Genomic DNA, 24376 nt, shown 5'->3' on the forward strand with positions numbered 1-24376 from the left:
GGTCCAATGAGCCCACGGGGACCCATGGTAGGGCCGGCCCTGCATATACTGTGAAAGTGGAATACCCCCTCGAGGGGTGGGTCAGTGTTTCTGGTGTGTGCAGCACCATAAGGGGAGCACCATAAAAAGCACAAGCATATGGTTATGATAAACATGATTGAAGAGTACCAGTCACTTGATTTATATATAAGGACTATTTGTGTATTCACCAAGGACTGTGTATTTTTGGTTTAAATGTTCAAAATTGACCAATTATTAATATAAGAGCACCAGTCACGTTATTTATTGTTCACAAAGCACTGGTTCTAAAGTTTATTTTGGGTTGAAATTTCATGAATTTTTATGAATTTCCATTTTTATATTTTCACCTCCAAGGTAGAAGAGTTTTATATTTTAGGAATAAATTACAATCCATTCAAAGTTAACCACTTGCTAGCATATATCAAGGTTTGATTAGCTGCATATTTAAGAGCACCAATCACTTTATTTTTTATTGTTTAAAGAGCACTAGTCACTTTTATTGTTTACACTAGGTCTAAGGTCCATTTAATTTTAATTGATTGTGTATTTAGAGCACTTGACACATAAGTTTGCAAAAAGGACATATTCATCTATAAAAACAGAACAGCGCCACACCTACCACCTTAACACATTCCTCACGCTATGCGCTACTTAGGTAGTTGTATTAGTAGGGGCAGCAGTTCCCAACATAAACAACATATAGCCATTTGTGCGGGACCACCCCAAACTTTAGTAGTAACTTGAGGACATCTATCTTCTTCCTAAATATTCTGAGCACAGTCCTTGCAGCAGCAGCAAATAATAGGCTAAGCTACACAGGAACGCCATAAAACATGTCCAATTTTAAGCACAAGTTGAAGGATAGCAGCAGCACACAATTACTAGGATCTCACACACTGCTCTGTACTCACTAATGTCTTTGCATAATTGAATGCCTCCTTCTAATATCTGCCAGACATATTTCCTGTAAATTCTTCAGACCATACCCCCCAAAAGAACTCCCTCAGTCAGCTCCAGCAGAGTTCAGTAGAATAGGCCCCCAAGCTAGCACAGTTGGGACCTCGATGAGGAAAATGAAGAAGCACAGCCTGGACTGCCCAGAGGGGCAGCAGCCCTTCAGGCTGGGATCTCCTCCTCCTGGACAAAGAGACCCACTGCTCCAGACCTCAGGCTATTTATACTCGCTGTATTGAATTGTCGGATCTCAGCAATATAGATAAAACTCATTTAACAAAACAGCCTGGGTCCCCCCCCCCCCAGTCCATTACCAGGCCCTTTTGGGTCTGGTATGAATATTAAGGGGAACCCAAAACCAAAAATGTTTTTAAAAATTGCGTGGGGGTCCCCCCAAAATTCATACCATGCCCTTCAGGTCTGGTATGGATATTAAAGGGAACCCTGCGCCAATTAAAAAAAAAATGTCCCCCCCAAAATCCATACCAGACCCTTATCCGAGCACGCAACCTGGCAGGCCGCAGGAAAAGAGGGGGGATGAGAGAGCGACCCCCCCAAACCGTAACAGGCCATATGACCTCAACATGGGGAGGGTGCTTTGGAGTAGCCCCCAAAGCACCTTGTCCCCATGTTGATGGGGACAAGGGCCTCATCCCCACAACCCTTGCCCGGTGGTTATGGGGGTCTGCGGGCAGGGGGGTTATCAGAATCTGGAAGCCCCCTTTAACAAGGGGACCCCCAGATCCTGGCCTCCCCCCTATGTGAATTGGTAACGGGTACATTGTACCCCTACCATTTCACAAAAAAAGTGTCAAAAATAGTAAAAATGGCAAGAGACACTTTGGGACAAGTCCTTTATTAAAAAAATAAAAATGTCCCGCGATACAGATCCATCTCACGCCGCCTGATGGACTGAAAAAAAAAAAAAAAACCCGCAACAGCTCTGCCTCCATGGGCGGCTCCCGCCGAGTGACACTTCTTCTCAGTGACAGCTGTTATATAGCTGAGGGCGGGGCCACCCGGTGACGTAACCGGGTGACCCCACCCCCTCTGAAGCCAGAGGAAGGCGGTGTCGCCTGTTTACATCACCGGGGGGAGGCTGGGATTTGGGGGTCCCCTTGTTGAAGGGGGCTTCCAGATTCTGATAAGCCCCCCACCCGCAGACCCCTACAAACAACTACCGGGCAAGGGTTGTGGGGATGAGGCCCTTGTCCCCAACAACATGGGGACAAGGTGCTTTTTGGGGCTATTCCAAAGTACCCTCCCCATGTTGAGGGCATGTGGCCTGGTACGGTTCAGGGGGGGGGCCCTCTCTCACCCACACCTCTTTCCCTCTTTTCCTGCAGCCTGCCAGGTTGCGTGCTCGGATAAGGGTCTGGAATGGATTTTGGGAGGACCCCTACCCCATTTAAAAAAAAATCTGATGCAGGGTTTCCCTTAATATCCATACCAGACCTGAAGGGCCTGGTATGGATTTTTGGGGGACCCCCACACAATTGTTTTTTAAATCTTTGGTTCGAGGTTCCCCTTAATATTCATACTAGACCCCAAGGGCCTGGTAATGAACTGGGGGGGGGGGGGGGACCCATGCCGTTTTTTTCAATAAGTTTCATCCATATTTACGAGACCCGACAATTCATTGCAGCCGCTATCAGTTTTACATGACTTTTTTTCCTTTAGAAATGTCATTTTGCTCTCGGACTGTTCTAAACACGGGAAACATGCGCCACTTTACAGGCATACTATAGACACCCCCCAGGCAGATATTTAAAGGAATATTTCATTTTTAATGTTTCACTTTAAGCATTAAAAAATCACTGCTCCCGAAAAAAACGGGCGTTTTAAAAAAAAATTTTTGCATTGATACATGTCCCCTGGGGCAGGACCCGGGTCCCCAAACACTTTTTATGACAATAACTTGCATATAAGCCTTTAAAATGAGCAACTTGGTTTTTCACGTTCGTGTCCCATAGACTTTAATGGTGTTCGCGTGTTTGTCCAAATTTTCTGCCTCTTCGCAAGTTCTGGTGCGTACCGAACCGGGGGGTGTTCGGCTCATCCTTATTCAGGAGCCTTGTGCTCCCTCTGCCATTTAATATGCACAGTACTATTATCTTTTTTTTTATTGCTCGTCCTTGTACAAATATGAAGGGGAAAATCTGCATTCTCTCAAATAACAAGGCTTTCTTGTATTAAACTAGCAGATGTATTCCTTCATGGATACAGAGGAGCTCAGACTGATATCTGAGCGAGGTCATACATCTTTCATATTAAATATTTAACAAAGTTTAACTAAACTGACTGTACTTTATGGCAAGCTGTTTTTACTTAACACTACAAAGACTCTTTGAAGTGGAGAGGCTGTGAAATACCTTAATCTTCTGGCTGAAAGACAGGAGGGAGATACTTATTTGGAAAGCTTGTAGAGTAAGCTGTTAAACCCTTATCGAGATAAATCATGTTTTATATCTCTGAGTCCTCCAATGAAACCGTTCTATAGGGCTAGAAGAATTTTCAGGGGCACTTTGCTGATGAGCTGATGTTTTTGTAGTTATAAATGTTTTATAGTGAGAAATTTTGACAAGAGGAAGCCATAAATTATCTGGTTACTGCGGGATACAGGGATGGGTTGCTAGACAACTCATCGCTTGTTCCACAGTGTGCTCTGGAATGACAGAAGTCATTGTTTTGTTAAGTAACCAATGAGATTGATTAATCATTACAAAAGAGGTTGGGCAGTTGGATCTATGCATCAGGAGGCACAAGCTGGTTGGGCCCTATGCTGAGCTTTGGGTGCTTGCATGAGGTCCCAGACCAAAGGACTCAGAAGTAGAGTTGATCCCAAATTTTAGAAGATGTTACGTTTGGACCAAATTTGATAGATTCAGATGACCAAATCTGAAACTGAATCCAAGTTTCGTTTCTGGTGGCTCAGATTTTAAAAGAGATTTCTAAGAGGCTTCTGAGAGAAAGGAACCAAAGGTTGCTCCTGCCTTATATCTGCTATTGCTGTTCCTTTAGTGCCCTTAGCCTAAATGCCAGGGTCCACCCTTCTGTCATACTATCCCTGGTTTAAAATGGAAGTGGTTCAAGTTGTTTAACTGGTCCCATCATCTTGTCAGGCAGGGTTGATAGGAGCTTCCCAAACCATTCCGCACACATATGCTTCATTTGCTGCTTTGTAACACATTTTTTGAGCCTGACTGAGATTTCTGTTGACTTCAATAGTACTTCCCATTAAGAAATTCAACATTTTGTATGCTTGCATTTTTTTTTTTTTTTTTTTTTTTTTTTTTTTTAGTTTAACGAAACCTCAATTGAACTGCAGAGATTCACTCATTGCTATTCATAGGTCAGGTTGACCCTCCATATAAGAGTGGTATGGGCTCACCTCTTTGGTATGTTCTTCCATTTGAGAAGATGCTCTATAATAATTGCTTGCATAAGTGGTGGTATGACCATAGACTGTGTAGATCATGGCGCCATTCTGGTTATTAAAGTTGTAAAAGCATCCTTTTTACTGTGTAATGCCCCGTACACACGGTCGGATTTTCCGATGGAAAATGTCCGATCGGAGCGTGTTGTCGGAAATTCCGACCGTGTGTGGGCTCCATCGGACATTTTCCATCGGATTTTCCGACACACAAAGTTGGAGAGCAGGAGATAAAATTTTCCGACAACAAAATCCGTTGTCGGAAATTCCGATCGTGTGTACACAAATCCGACGGACAAAGTGCCACGCATGCTCAGAATAAATAAAGAGATGAAAGCTATTGGCCACTGCCCCGTTTATAGTCCCGACGTACATGTTTTACGTCACCGCGTTTAAAACGATCGGATTTTCCGACAACTTTGTGTGACCGTGTGTATGCAAGACAAGTTTGAGCCAACATCCGTCTGAAAAAATCCTAGGATTTTGTTGTCAGAATGTCCGAACAAAGTCCGACCGTGTGTACGGGGCATTAGTCTGAAAATCAAATATAGTGGGAGCTGGCTGAAGTGTTATAAAGTGAAAACTCAAGCTCTGTTTCACATGCAGTCAGTACATGTTTTCGACAGGACAGAGGACCCATGGCAGGCCCAATAGTTCTCTGTCCACCATTTCTGCCCTGCTAGTAATGACGCTAATAATAGGCCTTAACCAGAATTTTATAGTTATGATTTTATGATCAATGTCTAACATGCTGCTATGCTTATGCCCCGTACACACGGTCGAACTTTGTTCGGACATTCCGACAACAAAATCCTAGGATTTTTTCCGACGGATGTTGGCTCAAACTTGTCTTGCATACACACGGTCACACAAAGTTGTCGGAAAATCCGATCATTCTAAACGCGGTGACGTAAAACACGTACGCCGGGACTATAAACGGGGCAGTGGCCAATAGCTTTCATCCCTTTATTTATTCTGAGCATGCGTGGCACTTTGTGCGTCGGATTTGTGTACACACGATCGGAAATTGCGACAACAGATTTTGTTGTCGGAAAATTTTATATCCTGCTCTCAAACTTTGTGGGTCGGAAAATCCGATGGAAAATGTGTGATGGAGCCCACACACGGTCGGAATTTCCGACAACAAGGTCCTATCACACATTTTCCGTCGGAAAATCCGACCGTGTGTACGGGGCATAACAGTTTGTGTTAAAAACAGAGATTTTAGTTGCACAGCATTTTCAAATATATGTGGAAGCCACATTGCCTCGTCAAGGCTCCACTGTAAAGCAAGGTTCTAACTCTAGTCTGAGAGCCTCCATGTTGAAGCATATATAGCAATGGACAAATTAAAGCTGAACTCCAGTTTTATTACTATGATTACTATTGTTTAAGTCCAACAAGGTGCATGTCACTTCATGGACTTATCTTATCTCTCATATCATCTGTCTTATCTCTCTTTAGTTTTACAGTTTACATTTTCACTGAGCACTGGGAGCATAGTTTTCGCTATACTTCCAGTGCTCTAATGCTGGATCTTTTGGTCTCAGTTTCTGTAGCTGCAGTCACAAGTTCCTGCCTTTTCCCTTCATCCTTCTAAATCACAGAGTACTTTGTATTCTGTAAACCCATTCACAAAAGTCAAAGCATTCAGTGAATGAACAGCAGAGGAGAGAGATGGGCAGAACTGCTGTGTGTGAGGAGACTGTCAGGAATCAGCAGTATAGATGGCCAGATCTGCATGGCTACACTCAGGAGACTGGGACCAGATGGTGTATGCTTTATGTGAGATTTATTTACAGTGAAGCAAAACCCATCCAAACACCAGCACACAGTAAACATAAAAATATAAGTGAACAAAAACCCAGTAACAGAATACCTACGCCTAGTTAACAAATAACTATATACAATATATAAAACATGGGGAACAAAAAAAGCAGGGGAAAACTGGAGGTGCAGGGAGTAGATGGGATGGGGAACTAAAAGTGGGATCAGAAACTAGGGGGAGCAGGTACAATGCAGCAGGGTACAAGGTACAGTGCAGGAGCATGATCAGGATCAAAGGCAAACAGAATCTGCCAGCAGCAAAACACTGGAGCATGAGGCACTAGTAGGAGAGGACCTAAATACCTTCCCAGCAGCCAGCAGATCCCACCTGATGCTGGCTGCTGGGAGGGTATTTAATTCCTGCCCTGCTAGTGCCTCATGTTCCAGTGTTTTGCTGCTGCCAGATTTTGTTTTCTGGGAGACACCCGCTGGTGGACACAAACTAAATCCTTCCACTCTGAAAAGCACAGTGCCCCCAGCAGGTGATCAAGGTCCTGACAAAGACAGTGCATCTCTTATTAGAGTGAGGGGAGTATACTGTACTCCTGGTGCTTAGTAAAACTGTCAGTTGTAAAGAAAAGCAAGCTCCATTAGGTGGCATACACCTTGTTGGACTCATAGTAAGCTCATAGTAAGCAAGCAGATTTTACCCAGTGACTGAATTTCTGTAGTTCAGCTTTAAGGGTAGGTGTGCCCTGTGGTAGACCTATAGTTTCTCCTTCCCCCCTTCATCAACATGCTAATTAAATTATTAAAAAAACCTTCTGATTTTATTACTTCCCTAATGTTATACCCAATGACATCATTACGGGGTCTCTGTGATACTCTATGCAATGCAGGCAGATTGTTGCTTATAGGAGGAGCCAGCAGGGTGTTGTACATTTCTTCCTAAAAACAGGAAGCTCTGGTATAATGCCCACATGTAATGCTGAGCCTCCATGATTAAAAGAACTGAAATGCAATCAATGAAAGGGTCGAACCAGGGACAAACAGGCAGGGGAAGAAAGAACTAGATAATGATTGATGCCCTCCGGCCAGGAAATGATGCAGGCTCTATCTGACTTGCTGCAGCTTTTATTGCACACTATGAGAAGCTCACAGTGTGCAGTGAAATCAGAGTAAGCAAGTTCAGCACAGGAGAGGAGCCTGAACAACTGTGCAAGACTGAAGGGAAGGATGGATTTCAACTTTAAAATGAGTGGAGAAAGCTTTAGTTCGGGACGAACTGTTGCAAATGACATTTCCATTTAAAAAGAAAATGCAAAATAACAACTTTGACCTTTATAAAGGTCGGGCCCTTATTGTTACGGTTTGATCATTTAAAGTAGAGCAAGTCATTTTTACACAGCAATTTTATGGCAAATAATTGCCTGTAATGAATGTAAGCCTCGGTATAATGAGCGGGAGTTTAGCTATAACACATTACAGACATCTGGGGTTTTTTTTTCATACTATAATAAACAATTATCTCCGGGTAAAGTTTATCTTCTTTGCTGGAAAGTTGTACAAGTTGCCAGATTCCCAGACTGAAAAGTCCATGAAATATTTGTTAATATATGAGCCATATGTCTGCCCGTCCTCGGCGAACCAATACTTTCTGCCAAACGAGTGCTTGACACTCACTGCCAGATTTTTTAATGACTACAACAGGCCTATTACACCGAAATATCGTGATTTATATCCCTGCTGCAAACACCGTTATAAATCTGATTTAAATATGCAACACAAAGCAAAAGGTTTGCGATCTGTTGATAAAAGTTCATATAGTAGGGTGACGCTGCCACTTTGCCCTTAGGGATTGCTTGCACTTCTGATCTTGAGCCACTGTTTTACTGCCCCCCCCCCCCCCCAAACTCCCACCATTAGCTGCAAAGGCCACCGGATTGTTTTTTACACATGCTGCAGCCGCAATGCTTTGATTCGCAGTTGCAGCAAAAAGGATACCCCCTGCTGTGCTCGGGGGGCAATACCACCATTAAAGAGATGGGGTTGTGCATGCTGCTGCAGCGCAGTGGTGTGTGGGCTTTACATGAAGAGACAATGGGGGAAGCAGGCAGTGGCGGCTGGTGTTTTTTTTTTGGGGGGGGGGGAGGTGGCAAACAACCACCCCCCTGATTCGTAGGTTTGTCGGCCGCACCCACTCCAGGGGACTTACCTTATCGGTTGCAGTCAGGCGGGCAGCGACCGGGTTGCGGGCTCCTATGGGCTGGTTGCTGGCTCCTATGGGCAGCAGGCAGCGGCTCCTGTTTCCTCTCTGCATCACGATGGCTTCCGCCATGCGGCTCCTCCCACCTCCTTCTAGACGTCCAATAGGATCACCTGTCCTTTCAGCCAATCAGGTAACCGGTGTCAAAACCCGCTTCCTGATTGGCCTGGTAGGGAAAATCAGTGTTACAACAGTGAATATTGATTTGCTGTTGTAGCACACCTGGGTGGTCTCTGCGACCCGAGCCCACCCTATATTGAAGCCTTTTAGAGCCTTTGGCTTTAATTGGTGCTTCAAAAATACAGCCCCTCTGCATTGGAATCCATGAGCCGGTGTCCTGAAAGGGGCCGGGCGCATGGATAGGGGAGGCGGCGATGGACGGGGGGGCGGCGCCCGTGCGCCCTTAATGGATGGGCCGCCCCTGGAAGCAGGTGTGTTTAACCACTTGCCCTCTGGAAGATTTACCCTCCCTTCATGACCAGGCCATTTTTTGCGATACAGCCCAGCATTACTTTAACTGACGTTTGCACGTTCATGCGACGCTGTACCCCCCCAAAAAAGTATGTCATTTTTTTCCCTACAAATAGAGCTTTATTTTGGTGGTAGTTCATCACCTCTGCATTTTTTATTTTTTTTTGCACTATAAACAAAAAAAGACGGACCATTTTGAAAAAACAATATTTTTTACTATCTGCTATAAAACATATCCAATAAAAAAAAAATAACCAATCAAATTTATTGATAAATTTAGGCCAATATGTATTCTGCTACATTTTTTGGTAAAAAAAATCCCAATAAGCGTATATTGATTGGTTTGCGTAAAATTTGAATTTTTAGTTATTATTTTTTTTACTAGTAATGGTGGCGATCAGCGACTTATAGCGGCACTGTGATATTGCAGCAGACATTCGGACACAAACTAACTTTTTTTACACTTTTTTGGGGATCAGTGACACTAATACAGTGATCAATGCTAAAAATATGCACTGTCACCGTACTAATGACACTGGCTGGGAAGGGGTTAAACATCAGGGGCGATCAAAGGGTTAAATGTGTGCCTAGCCAGTGTTTTAGTGTAAACTTTGTGCTGCTTTAACTAAGGCAAGTCATGGATTTTATTCCCTGCTTTGCGGGGGAAAAAAATCCATTACTTCCCTGCTGACAGGACGGGGCTCTGCCCTGTGTAAATTCTGGACGATTGGCAAGTGCTGATGCCGGCGGTCATCCCGCTGATCCACATCTGATGTATTTAATCACAGCACGGCCGGGTCGCTGGCAGAGCGTGTGTGCACCCCCTACCCGGAAGTGCCAGATCACGTGCCTAGGCTGTGATTATGGACAGATGGGTCACCTTATGCTCAGATTATGTGCAATCAGGGCCAATCACCTGTCTGATTCATAGCAGGAATCATACAGGTACAAGTTTGCGTTCCTGTGCGATTCGAATGCAATGCGTTTTCAGTCCAATGGGCTGAAATTGCACTGCAGCTCACCAAAAGTAGTGCATGCACTACTCTAAAGTGATTGTAAAGGATCACCCTGTAAACAACCCATTCAGTTTAAAATAGAAATGAAGGGCAAAAAATTTTTGTACAGATATAAAATATCCTTTTTCCCTTTTTTATAAGTGATCACATTCCCTCTGTTCTCAGCTGCATAAGAGCTGGGGGAGGAGAAGCAGCAGCACACTCACACTGAGTTTCCCAGTGAATGGCTGTACTGGGGGGGGGGTCAGGACAAGTTTGACCATTGGAGGAGAGCAGGCGGAGTTCCCAACACAGCTAGGGAACTGACCATGCTGTGCTCTCATGCCTAGTGTGGTCAGTTTTTATTGGAAAACAGAGGGACTGGCAGGAACACCAGGGATTTCACATAAAGGAAGCAATACAAGGAGCACAGGAGACTTTCCCATACATGTACAAGGTACAGCAGGCACATATCAGGAACAGGACATGTTAGGTTAACAGACGCTTTAAAAGACGCACTGCAACTGGATCGCATGACAGTTCTGTATCACGCAGTCTGATGCAGGTAAACGCACTTTGTTTGGGACCTGTGTTTGGGGTGTCATTAGGATTGCATTATCAGCTGCTGCAGATTGGAAGTGCGCTGCATTTCGAACATGTGCAAGACTTGGTGTGAGAAATGCACATGGAACGCAGGTTTCCTGCACCGCATTGTGGGGTGAACCGGGTCCTAATCCACATGTACATGTACAGGCTTCCTGGCTGCAACTGGCTGCAAACACCTGTAATCTCCACCACCAGGAAGTAAAATTTCGTCCGACGAACGATCTGACGATTTTCGGTGCTTTGGACAGCCGATTCCGTTTTTTTTTGTCCGACAAAATCTGGATGTGCAAACTATAACATTTTTGACGTACGTGAACTCAACGTCCGATTTTCGTTTCATCAGTACGGTTTTCGTCCAAGACTACGCATGCTCAGAATCAAAAGAATACATACAAAAGTAGTCAACACATTACGTCAGTTCTGAAGTTGAATTCAGTCGTACGAATTTTCGTATGGTGAGTAACCTCTTCACTTTCGGCATGAGACTAGCATGCCACAAAAAAAAACAAAAAAAAAACAGACAAACGGTCGTTCGAAAATCTGATCGTGTGTATGAGGCTTTAGCAGGCTAATTAGCAGACATAATACTTTGTTTCATGGCGGCGGTAGGAATTATAACTCCTGGCGCTTTCGGTGGATGTAGCGCCTATTGCACCAGTGGCACCCTATCCATGCATCTGGCCCCCCTAATCTACATGCAGGGCGCCGTACGCATGGATTTCAATGGGGTTTTTTTTTTTTTTTTTTTAAAGCACATGATTAGAGCCTGAGGCTCTAATTGGCTGCAAAAAAGTGTGGGCTCGGGGCGCAGAGCACTGCGCCCCCAGCTCACCCAGTTATGTGACAATAGTGAATTAATATTGGCTATTGTCACACTGATTGTTCTCCCAGCCGGTCAGGAAGCAGGTCCTGAGACCCGATTTCAATTGGCCCAAAAGGAGAAGCAATCCCATTGGCCTAGGAGGAGGGAGCAGATGCACGGCCGCCGTGATGCTGAGAAGGAGACACAGGGGAAGCCTGGAGGGAAGCGCTGGCCGTGCCATAGATGGGGTAAGTGCGGGGCTGGTAACCAACCGGGGGGGGGGGGGTTAGGTGGCTGTGGGTGCATTGTTTGCCCCCCCCCCCCAAAAAAAAATATACCAGCAGCCGCCACTGTGTTGCACATGACCAATTCAAGTAAAGGGCTACTTTGCAACTGCATGCAGTGCACAAGGTTGCGACACATTAGTGCGGGTTCAAGAGATTAAAGTAGGCGGCGGGGAGTGGATACAATGCCTCCTCACCACCTGTCAAATGCTTTCAGAAGAGCGATCTGAACGTGGATCGCTCTTCAGAGAGAGAAACTTGTGTGGATAAGTCCTTATTGTCATCCCATTAGGGTTTAGCTGTGCCTAGGATCTTGGTTGTAGCTATGAAAAAGGTTCTATAAGTATCTGTATCGGAGAAAAAAAAATGGATACATATAATCTAGTAATTTTTCGGGGCTCAGCCACGGGCAGTGAAGCGCGACGTAGTCATCGGTTTTCATTGTCTGTCGCCCTGTGAAAACATGTGACCACCTAATGAGCCAGTAAATCACACATGACAAGTAGTCTGACTGCACCTGCTGTTAAAAGGACTCTGAATGAAACCCATACAACACTATCTAGTTATAGCTAAAGGGAAACTCCGCTATCTTAATTGGGGAAAAGAAATAATCCTTCCCACAGTTCCCGAGGTCAGTATACTTAGCAAGGATTTTGTAATTCATTTCATTGCACATTCTTTCCTGCTTCTGTTCTGTATCAGCTGAGACCGCATTTGTAAGAGGAGAAAAACATCTGGGAAAAACAACCAATCACATTAAGGGGAATCCCTAACATTGTAACACACTTCGCAAACTGTTGGCGCTATATAAATACTTTATAATAATGTAAATGAATAGACTCTCATAGGTTGGCGTGTAAATTGCCATCATCCCTAAAGGAATTTGAAAATAGAAAACTTCAAAGATGGGATTTTAAAGGCAATTTTAGAAAAAAATTATAAAGAAAATTATATATATATATATATATATATATATATATATATATATATAAATATGAATTTATTAATACAAGGATGAATCATAAAAACAGAATTGTTATGGAAGCAAACCACAAGAAAAACACATATACATGCATAGTAAATATTACACAGTATTTGACAGAAGTGGTGAAATCCTACTATATAGACATAAACCATCCAAGCGGGTAGCCTAAGATGGTAAGTAGTGGAAAAGTCCAATGCGTTTCGAAAAAGTGCATACATTGTAATCTTCATCAGGGACTATTACCACCTCTGAAATGTAGATCCTTTATAATAATAATAATAATAATAATTTGATTTCAGGGGTAAGCTGGGCACAATACCCCCCCATAATTACAAGGAATTTGTATCTGAGTTTTTGGCAGTTGTAGAAATTCATATCTGGCTGTAGATGGAAATGCTGCCGCCATCCAGGTAAAACGGTCATTTCAGGACTGATGCAACTTTTTAGGCAATTTGTAACATTTTTCAAACAGATTTGATGGCTAATAAATTAACAAAGACAGTCTACCATTTACAAAATTTACTGACCAGCAAGTTTCAATCATTTTCATGAAATTGAAATACACTCATAGGTGTGCACACAGGGTTTGCTGGGAGTGCCTGGGCACACCCTAATCACCCCATGTGCATTTAGCATTATCTCTCTGTGTGCCAGCAGGAAGATGGAAAAGATCTCCCTGTTACCGGTTCTGCCATAAGAGAAGTGTTTACGCACTTCTCTTTCACTGTGCCGGCAGGGAGATCAATGTGCCGGGGTCATATATATGTAGAAACACACACTTGTGTGTTTGAGCTTTAGGGTGCACACTCTAATGCAATAGTCTGCATACACCTATGAATACACTATAGTTTTAAAAGTATTGGGACACCTGCCTTTACACGCACATGAACTTTAATGGCATCCCAGTCTTAGTCCATAGGGTTCAATATTGAGTTTGCCCACCCTTTGTAACTATAACAGCTTCAACTCTTCTGGGAAGGCTGTCCACAAGGTTTAGGAGTGTGTCTATGGGAATGTTTGACCATTCTTCCAGAAGCGCATTTGTGAGGTCAAGCACTGATGTTGGACGAGAAGGCCTGGCTCGCAGTCTCTGCTCTAATTCATCCCAAAGGTGTTCTATCGGGGTGAGGTTAGGATTCTGTGCAGGTCAGTCAAATTCCTTCACCCCAAACTCGATCATCCATGTCTTTATGGACAGAGCAGAGGAATGAAGCAGCAGACAGAAATTACACTTGGTGTTCTTATTTGAGACAAGTACACACTATAGCAGGATATGCTTTGTTCATTTTTCATGTCTGAGGTTAAGTAATCAGGAGCTGCTGAAACAACAAGGCACACAATTGCACTTTTACACAGTCACATAGTAAACTTAAATAAAGACACCGGTTGAACCTGCGTGTCTGCTTGTCCATGTCACTACCATTTCTCATATCACTGTATATTGTGTTAGCTAAGATGCCCCTTTAAAAGTTTTTTTTTTTAATTATCGACACTCCTCACTGATATCCCCAACTGTGGAAGGGAATTCCACATCTTTACCATTATAACAGTAAAGAAGCCCTTACAGTTTAAAGTGTAGACTGCTTCTTGCCCAACTTCATTTAGCGGCTGCGTGTCTTCTTAGTAGACTGAATAGTTTTCTGTCCTTAAAATTAACAGCTATTATGCAGTCAAGTACCTGACACCCTGAGCGGGGTGTCTGTACCTGCCCCTTCCATGGTAAAATTATAAATTACAGCACAGGTTACGTGGAGCCAAATACAGCTTAAAGGGCACCTGGACTCTGGAAGTTGTGCCCAAAAAAAAAAGGCAAAGAGAGGACAATTAACTAGTCACCCATATTGACTGTGGTCTCTCTACAGCTGATCTTTCACCATTATTGACTTTGGGGAGGGTTTTGCTTCCTCATGTCAGAGCCTCCAGCAAGGAGAACAATGTGCAGGATAGTAGTGACATCATCAAATCTTACCCCAGATCTAACAAGGCTAGCCATCAGGGGAAGCAGTGACCTGGATGATCTCACACTGCAGATATACAGCTTTGAGACTGTGTGCACCGGCCCACTCAATTACCAAAAAGAAAGAGGTGCTCCAAAAGTGTACCTTCTCTAGGAAAAGACAGACCACATGGATTTCACACCAAACCAGATGGCTTTGATGTAAAAAAACAGCATATGTACATAAATCCAGGTATTGCAGCCCTCCATATTGTCCTCTTTCTTCAGTCCTCCAGGACAGACTCCCATACAGGTAGCTCAGCATATGTCAGCATATGTCAATGCAATAAAAAAGAAGTGATATCCCACATAGTGAAAAGTACTTTTTTTACATCATTAAAATCAGTGTTTGCCTTAAAAACCATGTATGCCAACATTAAAGATGGCTGCTACATATCTCCGGTTTCCGAACAGGACATCAGCAGGAAGTTGCATTCCAACACGTTTCGTCATTAGTAGTGATGACTTTGGGAGCTTTGCGTGTTTTGGGATGCACGTTTTGGTGCATTTATTGCACGTTTGTCGTGCAATTAAACGAGTGCCTACTAACAGTGTTTGGGGTGCCATTAACAATTCCCAGATAGCAAGGATAACTTGCCACAAATTGGCGGCAGTGTTGAATTTTAAGTGTTAAATTGCTGCACATTTTCACTGGCAAGTTGTACACTTGCAGAGCACTTGAAGCACAAATTCTAGTTGACACTTTTCCAATTTGTTGCAAATTTGCCTGGCAAGTCTCTAGCAAGAGCAAAGTTGCAATGGTGAGTCTACAGCAAGAGCTCTGCAAGTCTACAGCATGAAAATTCAGCCACAGTGCCCCCCTGTGGTGGGATGACTATTGTACAACATAACTGAACTAGAACTTGCAGCAGACTTGCAGAATGTTTGCAAAGAAAGTTGATCATGCAGTCATGCAATGTGGACTTGCTGCAATTGTGCAACAAACTTGTGAAGCCTGGCAAGTCTAGCATGAGCTTGGCAAGTCATTTTTAAAGTTGCAGCACAAGTGCTTGCTATCTGGGTTATTAGCACCACAAGCATGACGTGCGTTTGCATCATGTTTCCGAAACGAGTGCTAAACTGCACATTCAGGAAACGTGCACATATGAATGCAGTGTTAGGAAAAATTCAAGATAAAAAGGTCCAGTTTGAAGGGTACTGCTTAGGCACAATGAACTCATTAACAAGATCATTATCAATTGCAAGTATAGGGATTCTCCTGTGTATGACCAACATAACATCATCTGTTATGCGTCTGAGCGAAGCATGGTGCTATCTCACCAGTGAACACTCTCTTTACATTGAACTGAACAGTAAAGATTGCATTATTTTTGCATTCTTTAGTACTGCTTGTTGACATTTTGTCACATCCCGGGATCTCCATTTGTGACAAGCGAAAAGGTCACGCCAGCAACCATTAACATTTTCATCAAGCTCTTCTCATTAATTTGCTTTAAAATAGATGAGTTCTGTGAAGCTGAAGAGGCTGGAAAATTATTCTCTGATTCAAGAAGACTCCGCTGTCCTATCACGTACATTTCTGTCATACGTATTGCTTCCTAGTCTATATAGGATTCACCACTTTCTTTAAGACAAAAGGCTCAATTCACTAAGACTCCTTTGTGGCCGGGGTTAAAGAAAATAGGCAGTTGATCTGTGTTTTTACTGCCCCTCAACCACCCACTCACAAGTGGAAATGATGCAGCTTGGATGAAGCCATCACGGTGTGTGTTTAAAGCGACATGCGAGATTTGACACTTCCTGCCAAACTCTCCCATGTAAGTGAATGGGGACCATGCCACAACCGCAAGCCAACCACTTGCCTCCATCCTGCCATGCAAAATCAGCAGTGTTAAAAAACAAAACAAAAAAAAAAACCAAAAAAAACAGGCACCTGGAGGTGGTTGTATAGCCCCCTAAACACCTGCATACCTCCTTTTATTAACCTCTAAAAAGTGACCCACTGCAGATCACTTTTTGGAGGGGAGGGGGCAGTAAACACTGCTGCTAGTGTGAAGGGAACCAAAGAGCGGGGCCTTCTTTAACACAGGGCAAAAGGGGCTACTGCCCTGGGCCCAGTCATTGTTGTGGGGCCTAAGGCAGCTTCCCCTTGATTTCGCACTGCCCGCAAATAGTTGATAAGTGGATTCGGGAGAGCCCAAGAAAATGTTTGCCCAAGGTCCAACCAATATTAAAGACGGCCCTGCCCAAGAGTAATAGAATATTTTATCTCCAGTCCTCTATTTTTCTCAAGATATTGAGGGGGGGGGGGGAATCAGTAAAGCATTTTCAACACTTTCTGGTTCCTTTAGAATGATCTATTTCGAATTCAGGGAAGCATTCCTGTTAGTTTTGGTAACATTACTGACACTGGTCACAAATTTAGGTAACTAACTGCTGCAACTTACCTGTCCCAATGGCAGATTCGTAAAGTATTACCACCAGTTGGCAGATTAAGAAACTGGTGGTAATTAGGACCAGCTTGGTACTCACTGTGGGGCATATCTGTAATGGGAAGATATCATGAATGTGACTGCTTCCTGCACAGGGATCTATCCCCAGCTTCATTCAGCTTGTAGGCAGGTGCAGCTTAGCTAGTCTGCCACTGGGTGGCCCTGTTCCAGAATAATGTCCTTTTAGTTATGCCCTCCCGTAGTGATGTCATGGGTGAGTCAGGACCCAGATATCAGCCAGGTTGGGAGGAGCCCCATTGGGCATGGGAGCCAAACACTCCACACCAGTACAGGTGTAGCTAGCATGTGGAGGATCTGGATAGGGCTGGAGGCCGAGTAAAAGTAGACCTGCATCCAGGAGAGCAGCTGTAGACTTCCTGACCCTTTTGGAGGTGGGGCTAGGGCCGGTTGCAAAATGCCTTTTGGGCCAGGCCAAGAGTTCCCTGAGTGAGACTATTCACCTGAAGGGTCCCGGGAGAGGTGTACCCATGGAGGAAGGGAATACAGAGATCTCATTCCATTGAGTACTTATGTTCCCGGGTGGAGGGAGAGACTGTCAGAGGGAAGATGGCTGCTTAAAGTGCTTAACTATGTAAAAATAACCATACTTGTAATTCATCTTTAGTCTAATTTTAAATATAAATCTCTATATTTTATACCTAAAAGTTGGAAGAGCAAACATTGAAAAATGTAAAAGTCACTGCAAATTTACCAAGCAGGAACTTGGTTTATATTATGTATTCACCAAAACTTGAAAAGCATCACTTTAATTGATTCCTTTTTTTGTCTTGTAGTTCCTGCGAGGATAATCTCCTACCCCAATACAACGCTGGCTACCCAAGGTCAGAAGAAAGAAATGAATTGCACAGCACATGGTGAAAAGCCCATTATCGTGCGTTGGGAAAAAGAAGACCGCATGATAAATGTACCAGAAATGTCTCGATATTTGGTGTCCACAAAGGAAGTGGGAGATGAGGTCCTCTCCGTGCTTCAGGTACAGCAAATTTTATAGATAATACATTTCAGCAATATTATTATATCAACACCCTTCTCACTGTCTATCCCTGCCCGGGCCACCTCACCCACCACCTGTTTCCCTTACACCACCTTACACCACAACCTTTCCTGGACCACCTCACCCCCTGCTTACACACGTCCCTCACCACCCACCACAATCTCCGCTCATACTTCATCCACCCCTTGCTCATAGTCCATCCCTGCCTGGGCCACCTTCCCCACTCCTGCTCACACTCCATTCTTCCCCAGATCACCTTACACCACAACCTTCCCCAAACTACCGCACCCCCTGCTCCTCACAAACTACCCACTGTGCCCACTCACACCACATCTCCTCTGAGCATACTGCATCCCTCACCCACTGGCCATCCCATTCATACCACATGCCTCCCCAGCTATTTTGCCTGTTGCTTACAGTTGCTTACAGTCCACCCCTTGTGCACCCCCCCCTCCCCCAACCAACTTATTTCACCTCCCCTCTGCTCACACTACTTCCAGTCCCCCAATCTTCACACCGCATCCTTTTCTGACCAGCAAACTCTTACATTCCCACCACCCACAAGCACTGCATTGCACCTCCCTCACTTGCTATCCTTACCCAGCTCACAGTACCCCTTCTTCCCTGTGGGCACATTCATACATAGCAACTATACCTCTGCTCACAATGCATCTCTTGCTAGCCACTCCACCCCACCCAAATCTGTATACCTCCTGTTTACATTGCATCCCTTCCAACAGCTTACTATGACTTACCCAGCAACATGCAATTGTAAACATGGTCTTCCTTTTCTTTTCTCTTCTTCTTTTTTTTCCTTTCCCTTTTTCTTTTTCTTTTTTTTCTTTTCTTTTTTCTTCTCTTCTCTTCTTGTAAACATGGTCTGTTTTTTTTTTTCTTTTTTCTTTTCTCTTTTTTCTTTTCTTTTCCTTTATTATTACTACATTGCAGGCAGGCTGCATTGTGGGCTTCTTTTTATTTTATTATTTTTAATAATATTATTTGCTTCAGCAAGAATTACATTACCTTGTGCTAGCAGCACGCTAGAGACTCAGACCCAGAGCATGGCACTCAGGGAGCATTAGGCCTCATGCACAATGCTGTGCACAATGCTGCGTTTAGTTGCGTCTCGTGTTTTTGGGGGGTTTCTGCCTCTAAACACCTCTCCATGTTAGCCTATGTTGTCCATGCACAAACCCCACTGCCAGCATGTCCAGGAGCAGCTAATTAAAAACAACAGATGCCAAAGAAGTGAAGGAACTGTTACACTTTGTGTTAGGAACTGTTAAAGACTGTTGCCATAGAAGCCGGCATTCCTGCACATGCAGATGTGGCATCTGGCTGGATGCCTTTCCCTTCATGGCTGTCCTCCTGTTAAAGTCTCGGAGTCTGCCAATTAATCTTGCAACTACCAAAGGGTGTCTTGGCCCTAACCTTCTCTCCCAAAGTTCTGTTAAGAGAAAGAAAATATTTTTTGCATTCAAGAAGTGTCTGGCGCCCAACTACTTTGCGCCCACCATGCCTCACAACCCACCATATACAGAAGGATGTCAGCTATCTCTGGCCCTGGAGGTTCTCATTAGACTGAAAGAGGCCTGGGACCTCGCTACACACTCATTAAGTATTTTTCCTGCCAAAATGCTGCTGCCAAGAGGAAAGGCATTTAGAAGAGCTGGGGAAACGCCCTGTGTGCATGGGGCCTAAGGGCTGTTTAAATGTAGCACTCGGCTGGTGACATGCCAGACAGTTTGAGACCCAGGTCAGCAGCAGACTGATTTCTAGCGTGATTCTTGCACAGGCGATTTTAACCCTTGCTGCAACAAATAGTATTATTAAAAGAACACAATGATTACTTTTTATTTAGCCTTAGTTCATTACACTAAGGCTCCATGCACACTACGTTAAAATAATGTTATAAAAAGGTCAGTAGCTTTGCAGTGAGTCTTTCAATGTTTTTTAGCGTTTTTGCAATAGTGTTTATTACCGTTTTTAGCCTTTTTCCACGTCTGCGTTTTTTGGTGTTTTTTTTTTTTTTTCAATGAACCAAAAACTTTAAAAAACACTGGTGAGCCACGTTTTTGAGCGTGTATCAGGGTTTATGAGCATTTATGAGCGTTTGGCGCTTTTTGTGGTCAGAAAAACGAGTCCCGAATGAGATTTTATGGCGTTCAGAAAACAGCTCATAAACTCCACTGCTGATAAACGTCCAAAAACATCCATGTGTGCATGGACACATAGGATAACATAGAGGGGCGATTATGGGCTGTTAAAAAAAAAAAACGCCCAAACTCCCAAAAACGTCTGTTTATGAGCATAGAGCCCATTAATATAAGCTTTGATATATTTGTAAGGACATACTCATTGGGCAAAAGCTTTCCTATTCTGGAATGGGTACCCTTTTTATAGTACAAATATACATAAAAAAAAGGGCAAAGAATTCCCAGGAACTATGAGTTAGCCAAAGAAAAATGAGCTCCCTTTCTGGCTGGTCCCACCTGATTGAAACTTTGGACTGAGCCATCCAGTAAAGCATTGACCATGTATATGACATTTATATGATCATTCAGCTTTCTGTGTAAATGTCAGCTTGAGCTATTGAGCTCTGTGAACAGTTTTTTTACTACAACACCCTGTGAGATGTGAGAGTGGGGGGGCTCACAGCAGCATATGGTTTACTCTATTAACCTTTTCTCAGTTTAAATGGTTCATATCTATATGTTTTAGCTGTGTATTTTGCACGCTTGTTGGAGTTTAAGTTTAATTGGAGCTTTAAATTATGTGTGGATTATCAGCATAGTTACAGAACTCTGAGTCTCACTATTCACTACAGATTGTACCAACTGTTCGAGAGGATTCTGGCTTCTTCTCATGTCATGCCATCAATTCTTTTGGAGAAGATCGAGGCATCATCCAGCTCACAGTACAAGGTATAGTACACATACTAACTTTGGGGGGGACTGATAGCGGAGGACCACTATCAATATTTCTTTTTTTTTGCAGCCCCGTTTGGGGACTTTGCTGAATTATCAGGGATCTAAACAGACCCCTGATGTCTTACTTTTGAATCAGAGAAAGGAGATTAAGGACACATTCAACTGCACAGAATGAATAAACAGGAAGAGCTCTGCACAGTTTCCCTTGTTATTCAAACTGAAGCATAGTTGACACTGTTTACTATGCTTTAGTTATGAATGAAAACAGTAAGTAGCAATTAATTCAGAAAAGGATATGGTTGGAAAGGAGAGGAGGGTAAGCTGGCAGTGCTGCGGGGGAAGGGTGGGGGAAGGGTACCAGGGGAGCTCGGCAGCAGAAATAACGTAAATCTGGACAGGAGGGGCGGCGGGGGCAGCATATACTAGAACCAATGCCCTGTATTTTCCTTTTGTGGCAGCTGAGGTAGGAGAAGCTGGCTTTCAGCTGCCACAGGAGAAAAATATAAGGGTTCAATTCCAGTTTAAACTATCCTTCTCCTTGCCCCTTTTTTATGCACTTGAGATCTACTTTACAAATTTTGATGATTTTCTAAACATGACACTGAGTATATATTTTTGACTGTGCCCACTTTGTTTTAACCACTTAAGGACCGAGCCTCTTTTTGAGATTTGTTGTTTACAAGTTAAAAACAGTTTTTTTTGCTAGAAAATTACTTAGAACTCCCAAACATTATACATTTTTTTTCTAAAACCCTAGAGAATAAAATGGCGGTCGTTGCAATACTTTCTGTCACACTGTATTTGAGCTGCGGTCTTACAAGTGCACTTCTTTGGGAAAAAATACATTTTTTTTAATTAAAAAAATAAGACAACAGTAAAGTTAGCCCAATTTTTTTTATATTGTGAAAGATAATGTTATGCTGAGTAAATTGATACCCAACATGTCACGCTTCAAAATTGCGTGTGCTTGTGGAATGGCAACAAACCTTTACCCTTAAAAATCTCCATAGGCGACGTTTAAAAAATTCTACAGGTTGCATGTTTTGAGTTACAGAAGAGGTCTAGGGCTAGAATTATTGCTCTCACTCTACCAATCACGGCGATACCTCACATGTGTGGTTTGAACAACGTTTTCATATGCGGGTGCTACTCACGTATGCGTTTGCTTCTGTACGCGAGCTTGGCAGGACAGAGCGCGCTTTAACATTTTTTTTCTTATTTATTTTACCTTTTATTTTTTATTTTTACACTGTTCTTTTTTAAAAAAATATGTGTCACTTTTATTCCTATTACAGGGAATGTAAACATCCCTTGTAATAGAAAAAAAGCATGACAGGACCTCTTAAATATGAGATCTGGGGTCAAAAAGACTTCAGATTTCATATTTACACTAAAATGCAATAAAAATTTTTTTAAAAAATGCTGTCATTGAAAAGAAAAATTTATAAAAAATGGCCCTTTTAAGAGCTATGGGCGGAAGTGACATTTGACGTCGCTTCCGCCCTGCAATGGTATGGAGACGGGTGGGGGCCATCTTCCCCTCACTTGTCTCCATACCCAGCAAGGGAGAAGATCCGATCGCCTCCGCCGCTACCGACGGCTCCAGTAAGCGGCGGAGGGCACCGGAGTGCCGATAAAATGATCTTGCAGAGAATCCGCCGCAGAGACCACCATTATCGGAAAGCAGACCGCCGGCCGAAGAAGAGGATACCGGGGTTATGGTAGCTATATGCTGCCATAACAACGATATTCCTCTTCAAAGTTAGGATGTATGTCGGCGTGCGGCGGTCCGGAAGTGGTTAAAGAAAATGATAGAGGGTAAAAAAAATGGTAATCTGGGAAACGACTAGCCAAAAGGTAATTAATAAATAGTAATCTAACAAATGTATAGTAGGAAAGATAAAGTCCCAGATATACTGTAACTTATGTTATATTTTTGTTAAATAAGTGCCTGGAAATGACCTTAGCTGGAAATGAACTCTCAGCCCTGTGTAAGCTTCAACTAAATTGACTCAACGCTTACACTGAGCTTCCTTTCCATTGGATGAATGGAGTAGCAGGAAGTGAAGAAAAGTTACTGGAGATGGGGCCATGTATGGGCAAAGCACAGGTTTTCCTTGAGATCATTGAAAGTCATTGGTAAAAGTGCTTTGTCTGTGGCCTCCTGTTTTACCTGTTAATTATGCCGTGCTAATGAGGAGCGGCTCTGTGCTTTATTATTTCACAGGTACATGACCTAATTAAAGATACAAGGGACGCAACATACAAGAAGTGTGTGTGTGTTTTTTAACAAATAATCCATTTGCTTTTCTCCAAGAGGTCTAAATTATGTTTTGGTGTCCTTTTATATGTAAATAGCACGTAGCTTTTCTTTAACATTTATCTGGTCGCTAAGAAGCCGTGCATGCAGTTCATCTAATCTGTTTGCATTGTCATCTTTCTATTTGTTTATCAGAACCTCCCGATCCTCCAGAAATTGAAATCCGGGAAGTGAGAGCTCGGAGTATCGCTCTACGCTGGACAATGGGATTCGATGGCAACAGCCCAATCACAGGCTACGATATTGAATGCAAGAACAAATCAGGTATTGTCATAAAACAATAAAACAGAGAAGCAAAAGGTACATTTCTCGGTGGTGAGCCATAACTGATCTGCCCAGGTATAGACGAACATCTACACTGAAAATCTTGATATAAATACCGGGAAATTATTTTTCTGTAACTCTCAGCTTCTAAACATTGAAGTATATATAGTATAACATTGTGTATATATATATATATATATATATATATATATATATATATATATATATGCAGTATCTCACAAAAGTGAATACACCCCTCACATTATTGTAAAAGGTTTTAAAATGTTTTATTATATCTTTACATGTGACAACACTGACGAAATGACACTTTGCTACAATGTAAAGTAGTGAGTGTACAGCTTGTATAACAGTGTAAATTTGCTGTCCCCTCAAAAAACCTCCACACAGCCATTAATGTCTAAACCGCTGGCAACAAAAGTGAGTACACCCCTAAGTGAAAATGTCCAAATTCGGGCCAATTAGCCATTTTCCCTCCCCGGTGTCATGTGACTTGTTAGTGTTATGCCGCGTACACACGATCGGACTTTACGGCAGACTTTACGACGGACTTGCCTACACACAATCAACCAAAGTCCGACGGATTCGTACGTGATGACGTACGACCGGACTAAAACAAGGAAGTTCATAGCCAGTAGCCAATAGCTGCCCTAGCGTCGGTCTTTGTCCGTCGGACTAGCATACAGACGAGCGGACTTTTCGACCGGACTCGAGTCCGTTGGACAGATTTGAAACATGTTTCAAATCTAAGTCTGTCAAACTTTTGAGAAAACAAAGTCCGCTGGAGCCCACACAC

At 43.1% G+C, this 24376-nt stretch overlaps 1 protein-coding gene across 4 annotated transcripts in view; it reads left to right on the forward strand.

The window, feature by feature from the left end:
• The window catches only part of DSCAM (DS cell adhesion molecule), a 726986-nt gene that overhangs the window by 349338 nt on the left and 353272 nt on the right, over positions 1-24376 (forward strand). For all 4 annotated transcript variants that reach the window (XM_073617225.1, XM_073617227.1, XM_073617226.1 and 1 more), the window contains exons 12-14: positions 17828-18027; positions 20876-20972; positions 23434-23562. In XM_073617225.1, coding sequence (XP_073473326.1) covers positions 17828-18027; positions 20876-20972; positions 23434-23562 — 426 coding nt within the window. The remainder of the gene's footprint in view (positions 1-17827; positions 18028-20875; positions 20973-23433; positions 23563-24376) is intronic.

This window comes from Aquarana catesbeiana, linkage group LG02, assembly GCF_042186555.1.
Source record: "Aquarana catesbeiana isolate 2022-GZ linkage group LG02, ASM4218655v1, whole genome shotgun sequence".
NCBI lineage: Eukaryota > Metazoa > Chordata > Amphibia > Anura > Ranidae > Aquarana > Aquarana catesbeiana.